Source organism: Pieris brassicae, chromosome 3, assembly GCF_905147105.1.
Source record: "Pieris brassicae chromosome 3, ilPieBrab1.1, whole genome shotgun sequence".
In the NCBI taxonomy this organism is placed as follows: Eukaryota; Metazoa; Arthropoda; class Insecta; order Lepidoptera; family Pieridae; genus Pieris; species Pieris brassicae.
The window spans coordinates 7,397,390-7,415,830 of record NC_059667.1 but is presented as its reverse complement, the minus strand read 5'-3'; the positions used below and the strand labels follow the sequence as shown (position 1 = coordinate 7,415,830).

Here is an 18,441-nt window from a genome sequence, read left to right as displayed (position 1 = left end):
CTCCATTGGGAAGAAAGTCAAAATCGGAGGAAAGACTTATATTTAAGCCGTTTATATTTTAAAGCCGTTTAAAGACTTATATTTATCTTCGTCTGTTCTGCGGCCGCGCCAGCATTTGTTCTTGTCCAAGAGAGGCGGGGCTATCACTATTTCTTATTCTTACTTATATATAACAGATTTACAACGATCAAAAGAATTTTAGTATTTCTTTATATATGGTATCAAAGCCGCTAAATAGATAGCCAATGTTGAAAGATTGACTCGTATTTTAATTTGAAATTGAATAAGCATTCTATAAGATAAGTAACAATATTTTGGGGAATTTGTAAAAGCTTCTTGTAACTTCCATTGTATACGGCGTTTTAATTCCAAGTAGGTTATATTCGGCGGAGAGTTATAAGGATGATTATAAAATAAATAACAATAAAAACAGGCTTTATTCTACACTAAGTCCATATCATTAATATTTTACCCTAGTACTCGACCTCCCCCTAGTGAAGCCCTCCTCCAAATTCTTCCACTCGTCTCTATTTTTCGCGATAATTTTACAATTCTGCCCATTCTGCTACCCCTTTTATTTCATATTTTCAAGTTTCTGGTGGGCCTCCTCTGTTTCTTCTTCCCACTGGGACATTTGAAGTAAGGGCCTACTTGACCTATCTGGTACAACAAAAGCGGGCAATATGACCGGTCCAATTACACTTCAACTACGTATAACAACTACGTGTTACGTCGTCTTTTTAACTTTGACCTTGCTTCATAGCCCTTTGGCATACTAAAATTGTCTTTATTAGCGCCTTGTTGTAAATCCACGTTTGGCAAGGATGATTGTATAGCAAAAAATATCTTGTGTGTCAAAACACACACAAGCTATAATAATGCCATCAAAAACATAACTTGTAAATAACAGCATCTTATATCGGTATAAGATGCTGTTATTTTATGGTCGGCCATACTAATTTATTTTTTATGTCATCAGCAGTTGTTCGCAGTAGAGTTCAGAATCGATGGTCCTGCCTGGTGGTAACAGCTCATAATGAATAATGATCTTCCTATCCCACTACACACACAGCATCACCTTGTTGCGAGTTAACCCAGGTTTCGTCACAGTCTGTGAAGCCTGACCGGCCGTTTGACCTTTTTCGTACGTAATACTTTTCATCACCAGTTATAAGCTTCTTCAAAAATGGTTCGGTTTCATTACGTCGTAATAAAGAATCACAAATGAGTACACGGTTCATTAGATCACTTTCAGTGAGCTCGTGAGATACCCACCAGACCAGAGCGTTGACATCAAAATTTCCGGATTGAAAACGCTTAAACCAAATTTGTGCTACTCTCACAGACACTGCACTAGGTCCATAAACATCGCAATTTTTTTTCGCGGCTTGCGTTACATTTTTACCTTTTTTTGTAATAAAAAAGAAATTGACTAAATCTAAAATATATTTGGTTAATGATTATATGAATTAAATATTGTGATGATGTACTAATATTGTATAATAATGATGGCGTAGTTATAAATTTAAATGATAATTGGGATTGTATGTAATTCAAATAATATAAGACAAATTAGCCTACCTATGTATGTACCTATTACCTATGCATGTACCTATACCATTTTCGTGCAAATAAATGATTATTATAAAAACTGGACGCAGGTTTAAAAAAAGCCTTTGTTACTGTTCTATATATTTATTACAGATATCCTTAACGAAATAATTATTGCAAACATAGATAACGATACTTGTTTTTATCTAAATACTTACATTTTATAAGAATCACAAATCTACGTAATTTTACTATTACATCTTATATAATAGACTAAACGCACTAGCAATATAGGTCTACATGATATTGAAACATACTTTTACATGAAAAAATATTTTATTATATTTATATGTGTGGCGTAATGAATGTGTGGGTAATATTGTCATAGGAGCGTTGCCACCAACAGTAGCTTGGGTATATTATTTTGAATGTTCGAAAATGTCGAATATGTCGAAAAGCGAGAGATTTTTACCTGACTTAAACATATTTTTCTGAAGTCTTCTATCTGCAGCTACTATATTATCGATTCATTACACCACACCATTTATATCCAGCATTAACTTATTGGATTTTTGGGTGCTTCTGTATACTTTATACTTATTACACATTTTATATGGGTTTAAAGTTGGCGCAGTGTTGGCCTAGTGGCTTCAGCATGCGACTCTCATCCCTGAGGTCGTGGCTTCGATCTCCTGCTGTGCAATGGATTTTCTTTCTATGTGCGCATTTAGCATTAGCTCGAACGGCGAAGGAAAACATCCTGTGGAAACCGCCTTGTCTTAGACCCAAAATGTCGACGACGTGCGTCAAGCACAAAGCACAAGCCCAGACCTAAAAAGGTTGTAGTGCCATTGATTGATTTTTAAGTTGGCGTGCCTTTAGAACACGGAATAAGGTACTACTAAGATACTTCACACGTATCCAACGTGTGAAGTATAATTCTATAATCACGCGGCTCACACGTGATATCTATCAATCCCTTCTTAAAAATTAATTCAGTGTATACAGTGCACTTAACTTTCAACTGAAATGCAGAAGAAGCACGTATCGATAAGCACAAAACGTAAACAATATTTTTTTTTTAATTATATAATAAAAGTGCTAAAATACAAATAATAAATCATATTTTACAATCTCTAATGATGACTGTTACACTGTCGACAATCAGGCGTACAGGGGTTGCAAGGTGGTGGGGCATGTGGGTGTTGGAACGGTAATAGAAGAGGAGCAGAAAGAGCTGGTAACGCAGGGAGAGGCACCAACCAATCAGACCCACAGACCCTGCCCATAACCAAAGCCGACATAAGCGAGGGAGTACGAGGCCCTACAGGTCTGAAGGCTGACCATCTCGAAGGTTCTTCTGGGTTTGTCAATCCATAGCTCATAGGTGGTGTTATGGTAGGCAATTTCTCTTTTGAGCCCTGTTAACAAGATTTATGTGTTTTTAGAAAGTCTTAAACATTATCAATATTCATAAAAAAGCCTTAAACAGACACAATTTGTAAAGTAAACGGATCTATGAATAAACTTAATGAAAAAATATAGACCAAGAAAATAGTGAACCTTGTTTTAAACGACTCATTTCAAATATTAGGTCCTTACATATGAAATTGGCGTTTTGTCGTACTGGCCACTTTGACCTCTAATACCTCCTCTTTGGTTAGGAATTTCAAATTCAAATTTGTACAGCTATTTACTCATGTATTTGTGCTTCGATGACCGTCATTCATTTGTTTTTTTCTGTTTGCGTCACTCATTTTACAAAATGGAAAGTTTAAAGTATCGCATTATTTACGAGTACGAGTTCGCCGTGGCATTAGTGCTGCGGAAACGACTCGAAGGGTGAATGATGTGTATGGCGGTCAGGTTGCAAAAGAAAACACAGTTCGTTTTTGGTTCCAACGTTTTCGTCCTGGAAATTTCGACCTGCAGAACAAGCCCCGTGGACGGCCTGAGACCCAAGTTGATAATGAAGTATTGAAGGCTATTGTGGAAGCGGATCCACCGCAAACCACGTCCGAGTTAGCTGCAGGCTGCGGTGTTAGTGATAAAACTGTTTTAATTCACTTGAAGCAAATTGGGAAGATTTAAAAGCTTGAAAGGTGGGTACCTCACGCATTGACTGAAGCAAACTGACAAACGCGCGTCGACTGCTGCGTTACATTACTGAACCGGCACAAGAATGAAGGTATTTTAAACCGAATCATTACCTGTGATGAAAAATGGATTCTTTACGATAATCGGAGATGCTCAGCGTAATGGTTGGATCCTGGCTAGCCAGCCAAATCCTGCCCCAAGCGAAAATTAACCCCAAAAAAGTTACTTGTTAAGTTACGCGTTTGGTGGACTAGCCGTTATTGTTCATTGCAGTATTCTCAAATCTGGCCAGACTATTACGGCTGATGTCTATTGTCAGCAATTGCAAACCATGATGGAAAAGCTAGCGGCTAAACAACCTAGGCTGGTCAATCGCTCCACGCCGCTGCTACTTCACGACAACGCTAGACCACACACTGCACAACAGACGGCTACCAAATTAGAAGAGCTTCAATTGGAATGTCTAAGACATCCTCCGTACTCCCCGGACCTTGCTGCAACAGATTACCATTTTTTTCGAAATTTGCACAACTTCTTTCAAGGGAAAAAATTTAACTCTGATGGGGCAGTCCAAATCGCCTTCACAGATTTTATTCCTTCTTAAAGTCCTACTGGTTTTTTTAGTAAAGGGATCAATGAATTACCTATGAGATGGCAAAAGTGCATAAAAAACAATGGTTCATACTTTGATTACTTAAATATATTATATTTAAAAATATTCGACTTTTTGTTCCTCCCATACAAAACGCCAATTTCATATGTAAGGATCTAATATGTATACTATATGTATATAATGTACATATAAAGAAAATATAACACAAACAATTTTAATTTTAAGCATATATTAATCCAGTAAAAAACAGGATACTTCATTTTAGATGTTTTTTATTCTGACATATTTTTTAAATCATGTTTTTTTAACATTTATGAGCGGTGGACGGCTTGAGCGTGCGCCACTCAACCCTGAGGTCGTGCTTTCAAATCGTGGCTGAGCATATAAGACTCGCTCTTACAGTGAAGTGCCGGATACCGGCATGATTTAGAGAAGTTGACGGCATGTTTCCGCCACAGATAGATCACCTATATACCTATTAAGGAAAATACATGATCATAAGACCCAGACCTAAAGGATCCACTGTTTTTTTACCTGAATAGCATTGCAATGTTCAACAGCACGCAGTAAGTCGTGGTTGCATCTTCGTAGAACCAATTCGAGGACTGAACGCTTTTTTCCAGGAAATAATTTCTTTAACATTTCCAAACTTGCTGTGCTGACCGGGTTTTCACTTTCTGAATTTTCATTGGTAGTTCCACTGTTGAAAATATATTATATAGCCGGGAAAGATATTATGCAAATACTTTATTAGTACACAAATGTTTATTGGCCCCCTTCAGTATAAAGGTATTTATATGATTTTGTAATAAAGGGTAAATGCTTGGTCTTGGGAAATAAAAGCCTGGAACGAACTCGTCATTCAGAGCACAATGCATTTAGTCTCATCTTAGCATCATATGATGAGTGTGATTGTATTAACACACATAATATGAAATGTCATTCGATATACATCAGAATCGCTTAAATAGAATTGTAGCATACTATTAATGAGGTACCTAATCGGTATGTTAAGGGAATAAGTATTCTTACATAAAAACTTACTAGAAAAGCTTATATAGGAAATGTAGTATTTTATTGTATTTTTTTCTACAAAATTTATGTTCACCGCAATTGTAATATAACCCAGAATAAATACATGGTAACTTATCCTACTATAGAAAATATATGTGGCAGAAAAATAATTTCATGTTTTGGAGTTCCGACTCGGTATACATACAACTGCCCATGGATAAAACATTCCTTTTGTACATATTAATACTTTTTTTTCTATCAGTAATAGTTTCACAGACATGACAGATTTTAAGGACAATTTTTAACACCTTTTAACACACACAATATTATTGCATTTTTATAAGGGCTCCATATCTTTTTTGATAATGTAATATAGTCTATATCAGTCAGTGATTCAAACATACATACAAAAACATATTTTTTTCCCTTTTATAATATTAGACATTCGTATAGATTAATATTATATGCGCGGGTTACAATTACACCTTTAATAATCTATGGTTAACATTTAAAAAGACTGAAAAAACAAGAACGTAAAGTATTACTGATACCTAAAAGAAGTTATATGCATACCTAATATTGTGCATATATTGTGTATCCGTCCTGGCTTAAGCAAAAAAAACATCGTACAGAAAATCCCATGTCTTTTTTTCGCTTATATTGTGTAAATAAAGTGTTATTTTTATTAACTTACCAAGGCCGAAGTCCCAGAGTACGATCTGATGAATCAGGAGAACAACAGTCAGGAAGAGAATCACTGGTCTCACTGTCTATGTGAATCGGCTGCAAAGTAAGCTCTGTTAGCGACCAACGCTACCTACTACTTTACCGATACAAATCTTTGTAGGATTAGCACAACAGGTATATTAATATAACATAAAAATTGAGAATACTACTCAAATATAGGTATAACTATTATGATTGATAGGCAAATGTAAAATGTGAAGGCCTTTACGATTACACAAGAAAAAGTCAGCGAGTCCTGAATAATATTTGTACGTTAAAAATCTTATTAATTCCTTATAATATAATAATAATGTCGGTCGTACAGTATGGTCATCAGCAGCTGAATCTGGCTCCGGCCCAGGACTTTGGCAAGGTCCCGTGACCCTCATACCATAGATTCTTCCTGGTGGCAAAGCCTCCAAAGACGTCCCGCTCTCCACTGACGCTAAGTGTAGAGCGATCTTGTCCTCCGCCGCTTGTTGCCTTTTTAACGCCACCTGTTTAAAAAAGTTAAGTATTAAAGGACATGAGAGAAGAAAAGAAACCCAATTTAAAATAAAATACAGAACTTAAATAAATAATTTTAAATTAGTATCGCGTAAACAAAAGAACAGCTTCTTTAAACTACTCGGACCATTTAAATTTACAACGAAATTAAAAACTATGACTAATTAAACAAAAGTTACAACTTTTTAAATGGAATGAAAGCTTGTTCTTGTAACCAGATACTTAAATTATTTATCCTAAAAAGCTTTAACTATAAAATACGTCACCACAATTTATTTGAAAAGTAAATTTATTCCACTGTATTTATAGAAGTAATTCGATATAGTAAATTAATTTATCGGAAAATCAATGACAAACAAACATTGTTTGTTTGGTAAGCGGTCGGCGGTCACCCCGGGGACATGAGTGATGTCTCATTGGTAACAAAAACAAAATCTGATCCCTGCAAATTAAATTATAGTCTTCGCTACTGGAATACGAAATGAATTTTTGCACATGCTTTTGTTTAGAAGACTCTAAATGTTTTCTTATTTATATTAATGTTTTAAGTTAGTATTAAAATTCTGTCAAGTAGACATCTTTGTGCATACCAACCCAGAGCTAGAAGAAGTATCGCATAAAATATAACTTTATAAATTCATAAGCTTTATTTAAGACGTTACTATATTATTTATTATTATTTTGGGCGAAAAATAAAGGCAGGCTTAAGTTTTTCGACCATACCAACTAGTCCTATCTATTTTGAAAAGTTACACGTTCATTTGTAAGCTTCTAGGAAGATTTAAAACAAAAGACGTCTGAAAAAAACTCGCGTTGAAACCCAAAAATGGAACCTGTAAATTTAATTAAAAATAAAAGACACTCCCGAATCTGAAAGTGGTGGGACACGATGCATTACTGTACAAACCGATCGATGTTTCATCCGGCGTCTTCTGTAAACATGTGCCACTTGTTCAAATAAACCCAGCATCGCATTAGCTGATCTCGATTTCACTACATTAAAACACATTAACGCCTCCGCGGGTATTTGTAAACGTATTGATAACACAGATTAGACTATAATTCTCGAATTACAATCACTAACTTTTTTGTACCATAGAGCTTGAAGTCCTGTAGCGAAACTAAAGAAGATTTAATATTTCTCTGATAATGATTATTATCTCTGGGCTCTATATTGTTTTTGTAAAAATATGTATTCGACAAATTTAAAATTTGATATAAAACAGTTATAAAAGTTGAATAAAAAAAACCAAGATAATCGTAATAAATTGCGTATTATTTTGCGTAATTCTCTTTACGTAGTCATTTATTAATGGATTTCATTTCTTTTCAGTGATTGATTATTTTGTACCTACATTTTTTTACCAATACGTTGAATATATTATAAACGAAATGACTGTTGGCTACACTTTCTATCGTGCAAAATATAAAGTAAATTCAAAACAGTATTTCGGAATTTAAGCACAAGACCTGGCAGTCGCATAGCATGCGGAATAAAAACGGCAAACGCAAGAGTCTTTCCTTCAACTTTGATTTTGTTCCCTTTGGAGTGGAGACTCTTGGGCCGTGGGGCTCATTTATTCATTTTTAATTATTATGTTAAATATATTTTACATTAAGAATGCAATGTATATTAAGAATATTTTAAATACTCTGTATTTGTGTGTTATTAAATATATCTTTAGAAATAAATATTAGTTGGTTGCGTTTTATTTAAAGCACTAGATTTTTGAAGTGAAACTTCTTTAATGTACCGTCACGTTTTTGGGTGACGCGTACCATTTTTCCGTTACGTGCCAATTTTTTCCTTGTTCACTGTTGATTCGAAGAGATTCGAAGCCATTAATATATGATAACAATGATAGTAATAATTCTATTACAATTAATGAAATTCTGTAATAATCTTAGTAGTAATAAGGTAAAATGAAATAATTGCATTATTTGTATTCATGTCTATGATAATAAAAGCCTTATGTTGAACTTTATCTAAGATTATTCAACCAATTTCTGTAAAGTTGCATATAATAGATAACATTTTTTAAGGTAAGTAAAGACATAAAGAAGTTTCACTTCTTACGTGTGTACACTTAATGCACGCACACTTTTTTTCACCTACCTATATTTCACTTTAAATGTATCTTTGAAAACCACAATCATTTTATAAAATAATATTTTTTTATTCATACGAAAAATGGCCACTAAATTAAATAAAATTTTTCAATTGAGCTACAATTTATTCGTAAGGATAAGGTCACTCAACGATAATTAAGTCCCTGTTTGTCAAATTTAGAAAAAATACTTTGCCGCAAGTCACGAATTTGAATTATACCCCTAAATGTGATTGAAAAGTATTTCAATAAATTAGTCTTTGCTTTAAAACGGCCTCTCAAAAATAAAGGAAGTGAGTCGCTGTGATTATTATCCACCAAAAGCTTTAATTCTTGTAAATCTGCTTACCTGAGCCGCCATAATCCTCTGGCGTTCTTTAATCAAGCCACACTTAGGGCATTGACAGTTGCGATAAGCACAAGCTTTCTTATGACCACGTAGACTGGAGATCAAGCCATGGTTACGGCATCTAGCGCATTTTGGTACTCTCGCTTTTCCACTATTCATCTCTATAAAAACACAAGAATGTGACAAATGCAGCAACATTTAAATGTAACATTTTTAATGTAGGCCCTAGAGTAGCTAAACACAAATATGGTGGGCAAGCGCTTAGGTTTTGGACTACAAAATGTACACAGGGCGTCCCAAAGTTATGGGACATGGAGGAAAAGTACATTAAATATCGTAGATTACTAAAACTAAAATACTAAATATTTACTAAAATAAGTCTTTATGTTATTTTTAAAAATGACTAATTTTTCATTCAAAGATTCTAAAAAATACTTGCCTCGTTTGTTCGAACCGCCTTAAATTTAAAAAAAAAACACCCCTACTTTTATGATGCCAATCGAATGGATGGCCAAAAACTAATAACTCTTCTGTAGTAACGTAGTATTTTAAAAGGAAGGAACATCGTAAAATAATTAGAAGATAACCTTTTTTTCGAGAGTAGATAGTGTTATTATATTCAAGTTTGTAGTGAAAAAATTGACTTTGGTTTAATAATAAGATATTAAAAATAAAGTTCAAGAAATGTTTAACGAGCAGGCAAATCAGATTTAATTAATATCACTTATAAATTAAGAAAACCATAAATAAATACTTACTTGTACATACAACGTTGGATTGTTATTCTTCAACTTGTATTTGTATCACTCAAAAAAGTCCCTCATAATTTAACATCACTAAACAGCCGCCCACAATCAACTACTAATATTTCGAGTGGTTTCATGAAACAAAAAAGGCGTAGCTACTAGAAAACTGTATCAAACTTTCTGACGGTGAAAAAGACTCTATTTTCAGAGATACAAAGCGCAGACTGAAATAACTATATAGCAGCCTGCACGTTGCTATCCGCCCCTCGAAGAGATTCTACCAATCAGATTCCACCCTCTTAACTATTGGTTACATATTTTCAAAAACATCTACCGATAGTAGTATGTTTCATTTAGTTAAGCAACAATCTATCTATGTAATACGTTAATGTTTACTGAGGCGACGAGAAATGATGTTTGTCGAGAAAAGTAGTTTTCTTTGCCAAAAAATATATGATACTCATTCTAGTATCACGTTGCATACATTTTAAAATTACGTTATTTTTTTGTTTTCGTATCAACATTTCAATACAAAAGTTACTAATAAATATTAGGATGGGAAAAAAGTCTTTTCGCATTATAGTATGTATGAACGTGTAATAAAATCTCTTTGGCTATTTATTATTACTATTTGTATCTGGCTGGTTTTGGTATCATTAAAAGTTTAAATTTTAAAGAAGATAATTATAAATTCAAATGAGTAAAATGTGTGATTTTCATTTATTTTTCGTAATGTCAAGTAAAGATGAGTGAATCTTATGAAGAAATTCGATACATTTTGAAATTTTACCATCTTTTCTGAAATGTACTGCGAACAACTGATGAGATTAAACCAAGAAGTTGAGAGGAAGCGGCCAGAATTAATCAACCTTCTGGTAATGTTGTTTATCACGGTTTTTCATCATGATAACGCTAGACCTCACATATATTTTTAGCCACTCAGCAAAAGTAAGAGAGCTTGGCTGGGAAGTGTTAATGCATCCGCCGTATAGGCCTTGCACCTTCAGATTTCCACCTGTTTCGGTCTCTTCAGAATTCTTTAGGTAGTGTCCGGTTAGCATCATGAGAAGACTGCCAAACCCAATTGTCGTAGTACTTTGATCAGAAGCCCCATAATTTCTATACCAATGGAATCATGTACCTACAAGATGGCAAAAAGTTATCGAACAAAATGGTACCTACATACATTAGTTAAATGTAAATAAACTATATTAAAAATAATGTCATTTTTTATAATTTTAAAATGTTAAAATAAAATTAAAATTAAATAAAATTAAAATTAATAAAATTTTAAAATGTTTATTATTTGTTATTAAATGCATAACATTTTCTATGATTACTATTTAAATCTATAAATAATCATAACTGTAACAATCCTATTGTTTGTATCAAATAAAGTTATATTTCCATTATGTTATATTTTATTGAATAGGAAACAGTTACAAAAATAATTTATTTCTGAATAAAAAGCGATTTCTCAAAGCAGTTTAATTCCAAATGTGGCGGAGCAAAAAAACCTATTTTTAATAATACTAAGTCTGTATATTACATTTATACAAATATCCATGTTAAGTCGTCAAAGCTTTTACCGTCGGCAACCGGGTGCGCGACAATGCTTTGACACGTGAGAAAAGGGAATACCAAAAAAATAAATTTCTTGGTTAGGTTAGGTTAGTTACTGTTACTGTTCCAACAAGATCTAAACTGATTATGATTTAAGTTCAAGTTACAGTAAAATAACGATGCATATTATTTGAAACCTTTTTATAAGTTTATTATTTTATGAGATCACTATCTATTTTAGGCAGAGTTAGAGTGACACTCGGGGGCCTGCGACTATCAACTTAAGGGTTGAGCCTTTAATGGACATACTCGTAAAAGAAAACACTATGAGAAAACTTATTATTAACAATATTTATTTTTGGCCAGCGTATGTCTGCTTTAACACGTGTTTTAAGCCAATAAAAATAACAGATAAAGAAACTGAGGTCATGACCAAGGATTGCAGCTGGTTTCTTCTACGTTTGTAGTCACAGCAGTGTGTCCTCCAAGTCGAGGAAAAGAACAGCACGGCCGTACCATCCTGTTCATAGCAGTTCAGGCCATTTACGACCCAATAACTTCGTGGTGGTAAAATTAGAAGCCTGAATTTGAAGTTACTAAATTTTACACAAAACTTTCCCAGAGTTACACACTTTAATAAATATCACCCGTATGGATATCGCCCTTCACATGAATCTGTATAGATGAGCAAAAGATAACAAATTAAATCTTATATAAATAAAAATGAATTGAACTATTGATGCAGTATTTATAACTATTTATGATCTTTATCAATCAAATGAGTTGGCTCGACAGTGAGGTGTATTCGAACCTTAACTGCACTAGCAGATTTTGTTTCTGTGAGCAATTAATTTGCGCATACCATGAAGGAAACATCGTGTAGACACGGCCATATCATAAAAATCAAAGTCTTACAGAAAAATTATCAATAAAACAGATGCAGTGTCTGCCCACAACTTTTTATCATTCGATGACTCCCGTATGTGAAAATCTAATATATTTTTGGAGAACGTAAGTCAGTTTAACGCTAAGTATCTTTTCTAAGTCTTACTTTTAGATTCGGTTCAGCTCCACTTAAGAGGACCGAAAACCGACAATAACATGGCTGTCATACTATTCACCTTCCCAGAAGTTACAAATCAGACCTTATAAAGCTTTCGAGAAGGGGATCATTTAGGTTTATAAATTGACAAGGAAAGAAAATTGATTTTGGCATTTTGCAAGCTATTTGACAAAGCTTGCTGTGCAGTTCTTTGACTGCTAATTATTTTTTTTTTCTTGGCCTCAAGGTTCCAGTATTTTTAGTTTAAATGTGTTTTTAATATAAGTTAGTAACTAGTTTCATATGATTATCTAGTTTTCTGTAATTATATATTTTCTCATATGATTTTGTATTTTATGAGAAATAAATATTTGTCAGTCTTTGTATTTTTATTATCTAGTCCATATGTACCCTTTCTTGTCTTTACTTTCATGCAAAGTAAAGACTTAATTTTTCCTTATCCTATATTCACATTCAAGTTGGTGCCAAGTAGTTATAACAAATAATATTATCCTTGTGATGTTTATGTTCTATATTATTAACTTTTATTAAATAGAATGAAAATAAAATCAAATAGTAATGACATGTGGTTAAAAATGTTTAAAATGTAAGTCTAAATACAGTTCATATTTCATAGGTAGATCCAAGCAATCCTCATCCATAAGATTAATATCAATATGTTTACTATACAATATCATAATATGTACCATTTACATTAGATAATAAGTTTATTAATAAATCAGTATCATCCTATATATTTTTATATGTCCTACCTTTTTCTATTTTACATCTGAATACTTAAACTAACTTTTCTAGAATATAAAGTAAAACATTTATTAAGATGTATTAAACATTAAAAATAGCCACATGTATAACTAGGTTCTTTACAAATATAGCAATGAACAAGTCAGTGTAAAATAGCAATAGCAATCATTCCTAATAATTACCATTGAGAAAGACTATGTCATTTACTTTTCTTTTTCTCATGTTGTTTGGCAGCTTTTTTCTTCATTGTTTGTATTCTTTTATCTGCTGAGATGATATTAATGTTAGGAGTTACTACTTTAGACGGTGACGAAGATGCAGATGCACTGGTTGTTATTTTAACCGGAGTTGAATCAGATACTCGAGTAGGAGATTTAACCACTTTGTTAGAGTATACAAACCCTTGTGCAAGACATGATGCACAATGCCATCCAGAACTCATATCATTATCACTTATTACCGGTTTGTGGCAGTCCTGAAAGAACATAAATTTTAATTTAATTGTGTAAAGTCCCTAATCACCCATCACAGCGGGGGAAGAAATATATCTGCCTTCTGTGCCTACCAACACTGATTTTTATTACTTTAATTACCATTATTAATGAATCTACAAAATATGTTTTTAAAAAATTATTTTTAAATAAGACACCATACAATATACTGAACACAATACCTGATGATAGAGGGCATGACAAGCATCACATTCAACCAAGCGGTTACCCGCTTGCACTGCAATTTGCCTGCACACAACACAAGTCAAATCCTCTTGTAATAAATCAAATGCCAACTCGCCATCATCCATATCACCAACATCTCCTTCTCTTTCTGGTATTTGTATTTGCTGGGGACTGTGTTGTGGCATCGGTATAGTTTTCGAGCTGGAACTCTTATCGCTTTTATGTTTGGACCGTGACGGCGATGATGTTTTCTCCTCATTTAGATATTTTTTAGATAAAACATTACCAAGAGTTTTTGAGCTCCCGTATATTTGCCGTATAGTATCATCTAAAGTAAGACGTAGTTGTTCAGTTGAATCAGAAGCGCTTGAATGTAAATATTTCAGACATAGTTTGATTGCTGGATCAAAATCTATTGATGACATTATAAACTGCAATTACTAAATACCGATATTTGTAATATAAGGCCGAAGTCCAGACCAAGCGTAAACTACTACTACTTGTTAAGTATTAGATAAACATATACAATTGTTCAACTAATAAGATGACTAACTTATCATGTTATTAAAATAACGTTAATAAATATAAATTTGCTTCTATGCCTTCCTTAGTAAATCACATCTAAGACTTTTAGTTCCAACCAACTGTTACTGTCAAATTATAACTCTTAAATTCAACTGACAAATCGACAAGTAAACGTTGTAAAATGACAATTGATAAATAGTAATGTCCAAAGTTGTTTGAATTTGAAAGTTGAAACTCAAAAAGTGTTTTAAAATTAAACAGAAAACGTGTATTTCCTTATTCTAAAAAGGATCGAAAGTGATAATTTATCCTGTCCGACGTAGATCTATGAAAGACGATTAAAAAATTAAGCAATTTGTTTATAAAATGTAAACATTAATCGCCTACCAGTAAAAAACATTTACTTGTACAACATTTGAATTTTTAGGACATGCTTTTATCGTCTCGCAGCAATATGTATCATGCTTTAGTAATATGCATTTTTATTAAATGTATTACTTGTGATCCTCAAGTTGGACCAGATCCATGGGATGACGTTAATGTAAATAAGAATATTTTAGAGGATGACGACTTACCACTAGATTTAAAAATACCTAAACAAATAGCAAAAATTAAACCTGAACCGAACCAATGCATGAGTGATTGGTTTTATAAGCGATTACTTGCAATAATTTTAAAAGGTGGACAGAGGAAGGTAACTTTGTCACAATACAGTTTAAATTATCACAATAATAATAATAATATTAAAAGTATTCCTCATTGAAAGTTTTAATGTTTATAGGAAAATGAAGATGATACAATAGATGTATCTCTACAAATGAAATTCACTCTAGAGCAATTTAATAGCCTTGATGAATACATTTTATCTAACAATGCTCTTTCTGAAAATATGTTAAGGAGATCCATAGGACATATAGAAGAATCCATTTATAAACCAACAATTACTGAAAGAATAGCCATGGCTTGGAGTGAATATGTCTATACATATATTACAGAATATAAGGTGAGTTGAAAGTAAATGAATACAAAAAAATGATGAAAATAATTGAGAACATGATTGACTTATTAATTATTTTTAATAATTTCAGGACTACATAACATGGAGCCTTATAGTAGCTGCAATGGTTACTGCGACATGTTGGTTATGGCATTATGTGTCATACAAGCACATGTTAATATTTTTGGGAGTAGCACTATATTTATATGAAGTCTTTATTTCATATAAAGTAAGATATTGTCTTAAATTCAAAGTTTATTTTTACATATAGATTATTGCTATCAGGGATATTGCATCTGTATATAAAACTGAAAATATTTGCAATTTAATGTTAGTTTTTTATTTATTTCAGTTATCTAAAAAATAATGAAGACATGTTGTTTAATTTCATTACTATTAAAAAAATTTAAACTAACCAAGGTATTTTGGGTTTGCTTGCATTGTTTTAATGTACATGATATATGATGAATGTTTCAGGAAGCTGAAAAGGAAGAAGTTAACCGATTTATATCAGGCCTTAACTCATGCAAGTGGCAATTTTGGACATCAGAATGTGTTGTGTCTCCACCAGACCCAATAGTTATGTTAAAACATATGAACCCTTTGAAGATAGCTGCAAGGATGTTCACAACTATTATATCAGAGCCTATGATCACAATCAGTGCTACCGTTAATACTATAGTCTTAAGTATTACAGGTAAATGTATAGTAATAGTTATCAATTTACAATACACAATTTCAAGAACAGCTGTAAAGTTTTTTTTTACCAATATTAACATAAAATAATATTGGAACTGAATAATTAATATTACTAATATATATTTGAAATCGATATCGATACTCTGGGTTTGCCGATAAAACGATACTTTTCATATTTCGCGGTTAATAAAAGTATTGTACAAGCATCTTGTTTGATCTAATAAGTTGCAAACGATGCACGGATTATCTATACCGGGGGATCCCCGCGTTTTATTCAGTTTGTTGTCTCTCTCACCCGCTTTGTCCCGTTTTTAACTGCTGTCGCGCGTAGTATTTTTTCCATAACAAATGAAATAAAATACAGAATGACAAAAATCTTACCAATGTTAATTTTAATTGTTAACACTTATTTATCTTTATTTAATTATTACTTTTAATTCTAAATGTTAATTCAGTAATTAAAATAAGCGTTGATATCTGTATCGATGATATTTCTATAAGAGTATCGGTATCGTATTGACAAAAAGGCGTATCGATGCATCCCTAATTTGAAATCATCTCCAAGTTTCAGTATTGTTTAGAGATACTGCAATTTAAAGAAATTCAATATCAATTGTTGGTAAACCCATGAAAATTCTGTTATTGTTGGAAGTCTTGTCTGTGTTCTATATTTAGTGGACACTAACACGGAGAAACAAAGAATTGACACTAATATTGTAATGTTATTGTTTCAGATGATCTAATGTATCCATTGAACAAGATTGCACAAGTAGTTTTAGTATTAATATTCAATGCTATGCTCATAATGTTGCTCGTTAGTATTGTATTCAACTTCATACTAAATATTCCGTTTCAATTAAATTTATTCTACATACTAAGTATTGCCTTAAAACAGCGAAATGTACCTCCAAGGCAAACGGAACAGATTCAAGGGGATCGAATCACAAATAAAACCCTAAATAGATTTTTAGATTTGTGCTCCAAAGCATTGACTGTTAGTCAAAATAATCAAAATTTGGCCATTACTAATCCTAGTCAAAGTCAAGTCGGTCAGGGTATGAAAAGATCGGCCAGCACTGGAAGGCTTCCTAGCATTAAGTCTAGTTTAAATCAGGATTTGATCAAAAGAAAGCATGGTGGGAGTGGGGATGCATAATAAAATTAACATTGTTTACAAAAGCCAATATTCAAACATTTTTAGTCTAAGCCTGAGTATTATCAAGAAAAAAATTGAAATTTAACTCGAAGATTGTTTACGTGATATTTTGAGTTTTCCGTATATTTTAGAATAATCTATAACGTTGACTAGACTTGCTATAAACACGATCCAAATAAATAAACTAAATAACATAAATACAATGTATAAAATGGTGGATGTGGTAAGAATGAGAAAGGCGATAAATTATTTTCGAACGGACTTCAAACATGAGGTTAATTGACCGGTATGTATGTGATATTAATGAATTGCATATTTGAGATAGATGACTTCTAAGCTCTAAGTTGTATCGATATTATTTATTTTTAAGTATATTCTAATTTAAAAACTTCATCAAAATCTGTTCAGTAGTTACTCATGTTTTAGACGCCGTAATGCCGTTATATGCACGTAAATAATGACCTATATTTAAAGTCTATATATTTTTTTAAATACGTTAAATCTAGTCACCAGTTTATAAAAGTATTGCTTAATTAGTACATACTCGGGCAAGAAACTAATCTATGAATTTAATTATGTATTATATGTTCAGTAAATGTGGAAAGGAACGCACACTGCTGCTGAATGTGTCGCCATAAAAATCATATAAGCAATTAACTAGAATTTTTGTTACGTTTTTAAGTATTTGTCACTATGTATATTTATGTAACTGTGATAAAAATTGTGAATCTAATGCATAATGATATTTTAATAAAAAGCCTGAAAAATATTTAATATTTTATTTTGTGATGCCTTAGTGAGAAAGTGTTACAAGATAAATTAAAAAGTATTAGGTAATTGAGATATTCGGTTCAGATACAAGAAGCATTTTCTTGATACACCAGTATCTAAGTATGAAGCGAGTTCTATTAATCTATGCTATTGGTCAACAAACATTCGCAACCTCGTGATAAATAACATTTTAACGTAACATTATGTACAACATCACTCCATACACGTGGGACGCACTTCCAAGAACTTAGTTGAACGCCTTCACATAATCCATTCATCATGTCTTCATCTTATTTTGGGCGTCGAGTAAATTTCATTTGCCATATATTCCAACGCTGCGTCATTGGCATTTAATAGAATTATTTTAACGAATGGTTGAGATTTTTTTTTTTGAAGAAGGAATCTCGCTGTTGGCCTTAAGGGCCTTTACAGCTCAGCTCGGGCTGTTTTGGCGAGCGTAGCTCGGCCAGAATGGCGTTTTGTCCCGCGGCTAGCGCAAGGGCGTCTCCTGTGAGACTCGAACCTCGGCTTGGGC

At 32.7% G+C, this 18,441-nt stretch overlaps 3 protein-coding genes across 3 annotated transcripts; 1 reads left to right on the top strand and 2 right to left on the bottom strand.

Annotated features, from left to right (window-relative positions):
* Nucleotides 1–1,596: 1,596 nt before the first annotated feature.
* LOC123707764 (doublesex- and mab-3-related transcription factor dmd-4) lies at nucleotides 1,597–9,124 on the bottom strand. Its single transcript, XM_045658103.1, has 5 exons — nucleotides 8,966–9,124; nucleotides 6,341–6,498; nucleotides 4,796–4,958; nucleotides 2,896–2,972; nucleotides 1,597–1,612 (listed from the first exon to the last, which is right to left on the bottom strand). Exons 1-5 carry the CDS (start codon nucleotides 9,122–9,124, stop codon nucleotides 1,597–1,599), a joined length of 573 nt encoding a protein of 190 aa, XP_045514059.1.
* A 3,772-nt stretch (nucleotides 9,125–12,896) lies between these two features.
* LOC123707109 (integrator complex subunit 12) lies at nucleotides 12,897–14,455 on the bottom strand. Its single transcript, XM_045656906.1, has 2 exons — nucleotides 13,755–14,455; nucleotides 12,897–13,556 (listed from the first exon to the last, which is right to left on the bottom strand). The coding sequence occupies exons 1-2, from the start codon at nucleotides 14,181–14,183 to the stop codon at nucleotides 13,281–13,283; spliced, it is 705 nt and encodes a 234-aa protein (XP_045512862.1). The 5' UTR covers nucleotides 14,184–14,455; the 3' UTR covers nucleotides 12,897–13,280.
* Nucleotides 14,456–17,898, top strand: LOC123707108. Its single transcript, XM_045656905.1, has 5 exons — nucleotides 14,456–14,977; nucleotides 15,065–15,286; nucleotides 15,372–15,509; nucleotides 15,758–15,977; nucleotides 16,714–17,898. The coding sequence occupies exons 1-5, from the start codon at nucleotides 14,714–14,716 to the stop codon at nucleotides 17,133–17,135; spliced, it is 1,266 nt and encodes a 421-aa protein (XP_045512861.1). The 5' UTR covers nucleotides 14,456–14,713; the 3' UTR covers nucleotides 17,136–17,898.
* The last annotated feature ends 543 nt before the right edge of the window (nucleotides 17,899–18,441 follow it).

What these genes read in the sequence shown, in the direction of transcription:
- LOC123707764 (XM_045658103.1), bottom strand. Translation starts at nt 9,124, where the DNA reads ATGAATAGTGGAAAAGCGAGAGTACCAAAATGCGCTAGATGCCGTAAC. An exon ending in AGAGGATTATGGCGGCTCAG is followed by an intron (nt 6,499 to 8,965) that starts GTAAGCAGATTT and finishes TTTTTTAAACAG; the next exon opens with GTGGCGTTAAAAAGGCAACA. An exon ending in AACATTGCAATGCTATTCAG is followed by an intron (nt 2,973 to 4,795) that starts GTAAAAAAACAG and finishes TCTTGTTAACAG; the next exon opens with GGCTCAAAAGAGAAATTGCC.
- LOC123707108 (XM_045656905.1), top strand. Translation starts at nt 14,714, where the DNA reads ATGCTTTTATCGTCTCGCAGCAATATGTATCATGCTTTAGTAATATGC. An exon ending in CATATATTACAGAATATAAG is followed by an intron (nt 15,287 to 15,371) that starts GTGAGTTGAAAG and finishes TAATAATTTCAG; the next exon opens with GACTACATAACATGGAGCCT. An exon ending in AAGTCTTTATTTCATATAAA is followed by an intron (nt 15,510 to 15,757) that starts GTAAGATATTGT and finishes TGAATGTTTCAG; the next exon opens with GAAGCTGAAAAGGAAGAAGT.
- LOC123707109 (XM_045656906.1), bottom strand. Translation starts at nt 14,183, where the DNA reads ATGTCATCAATAGATTTTGATCCAGCAATCAAACTATGTCTGAAATAT. An exon ending in GTCATGCCCTCTATCATCAG is followed by an intron (nt 13,557 to 13,754) that starts GTATTGTGTTCA and finishes ATGTTCTTTCAG; the next exon opens with GACTGCCACAAACCGGTAAT.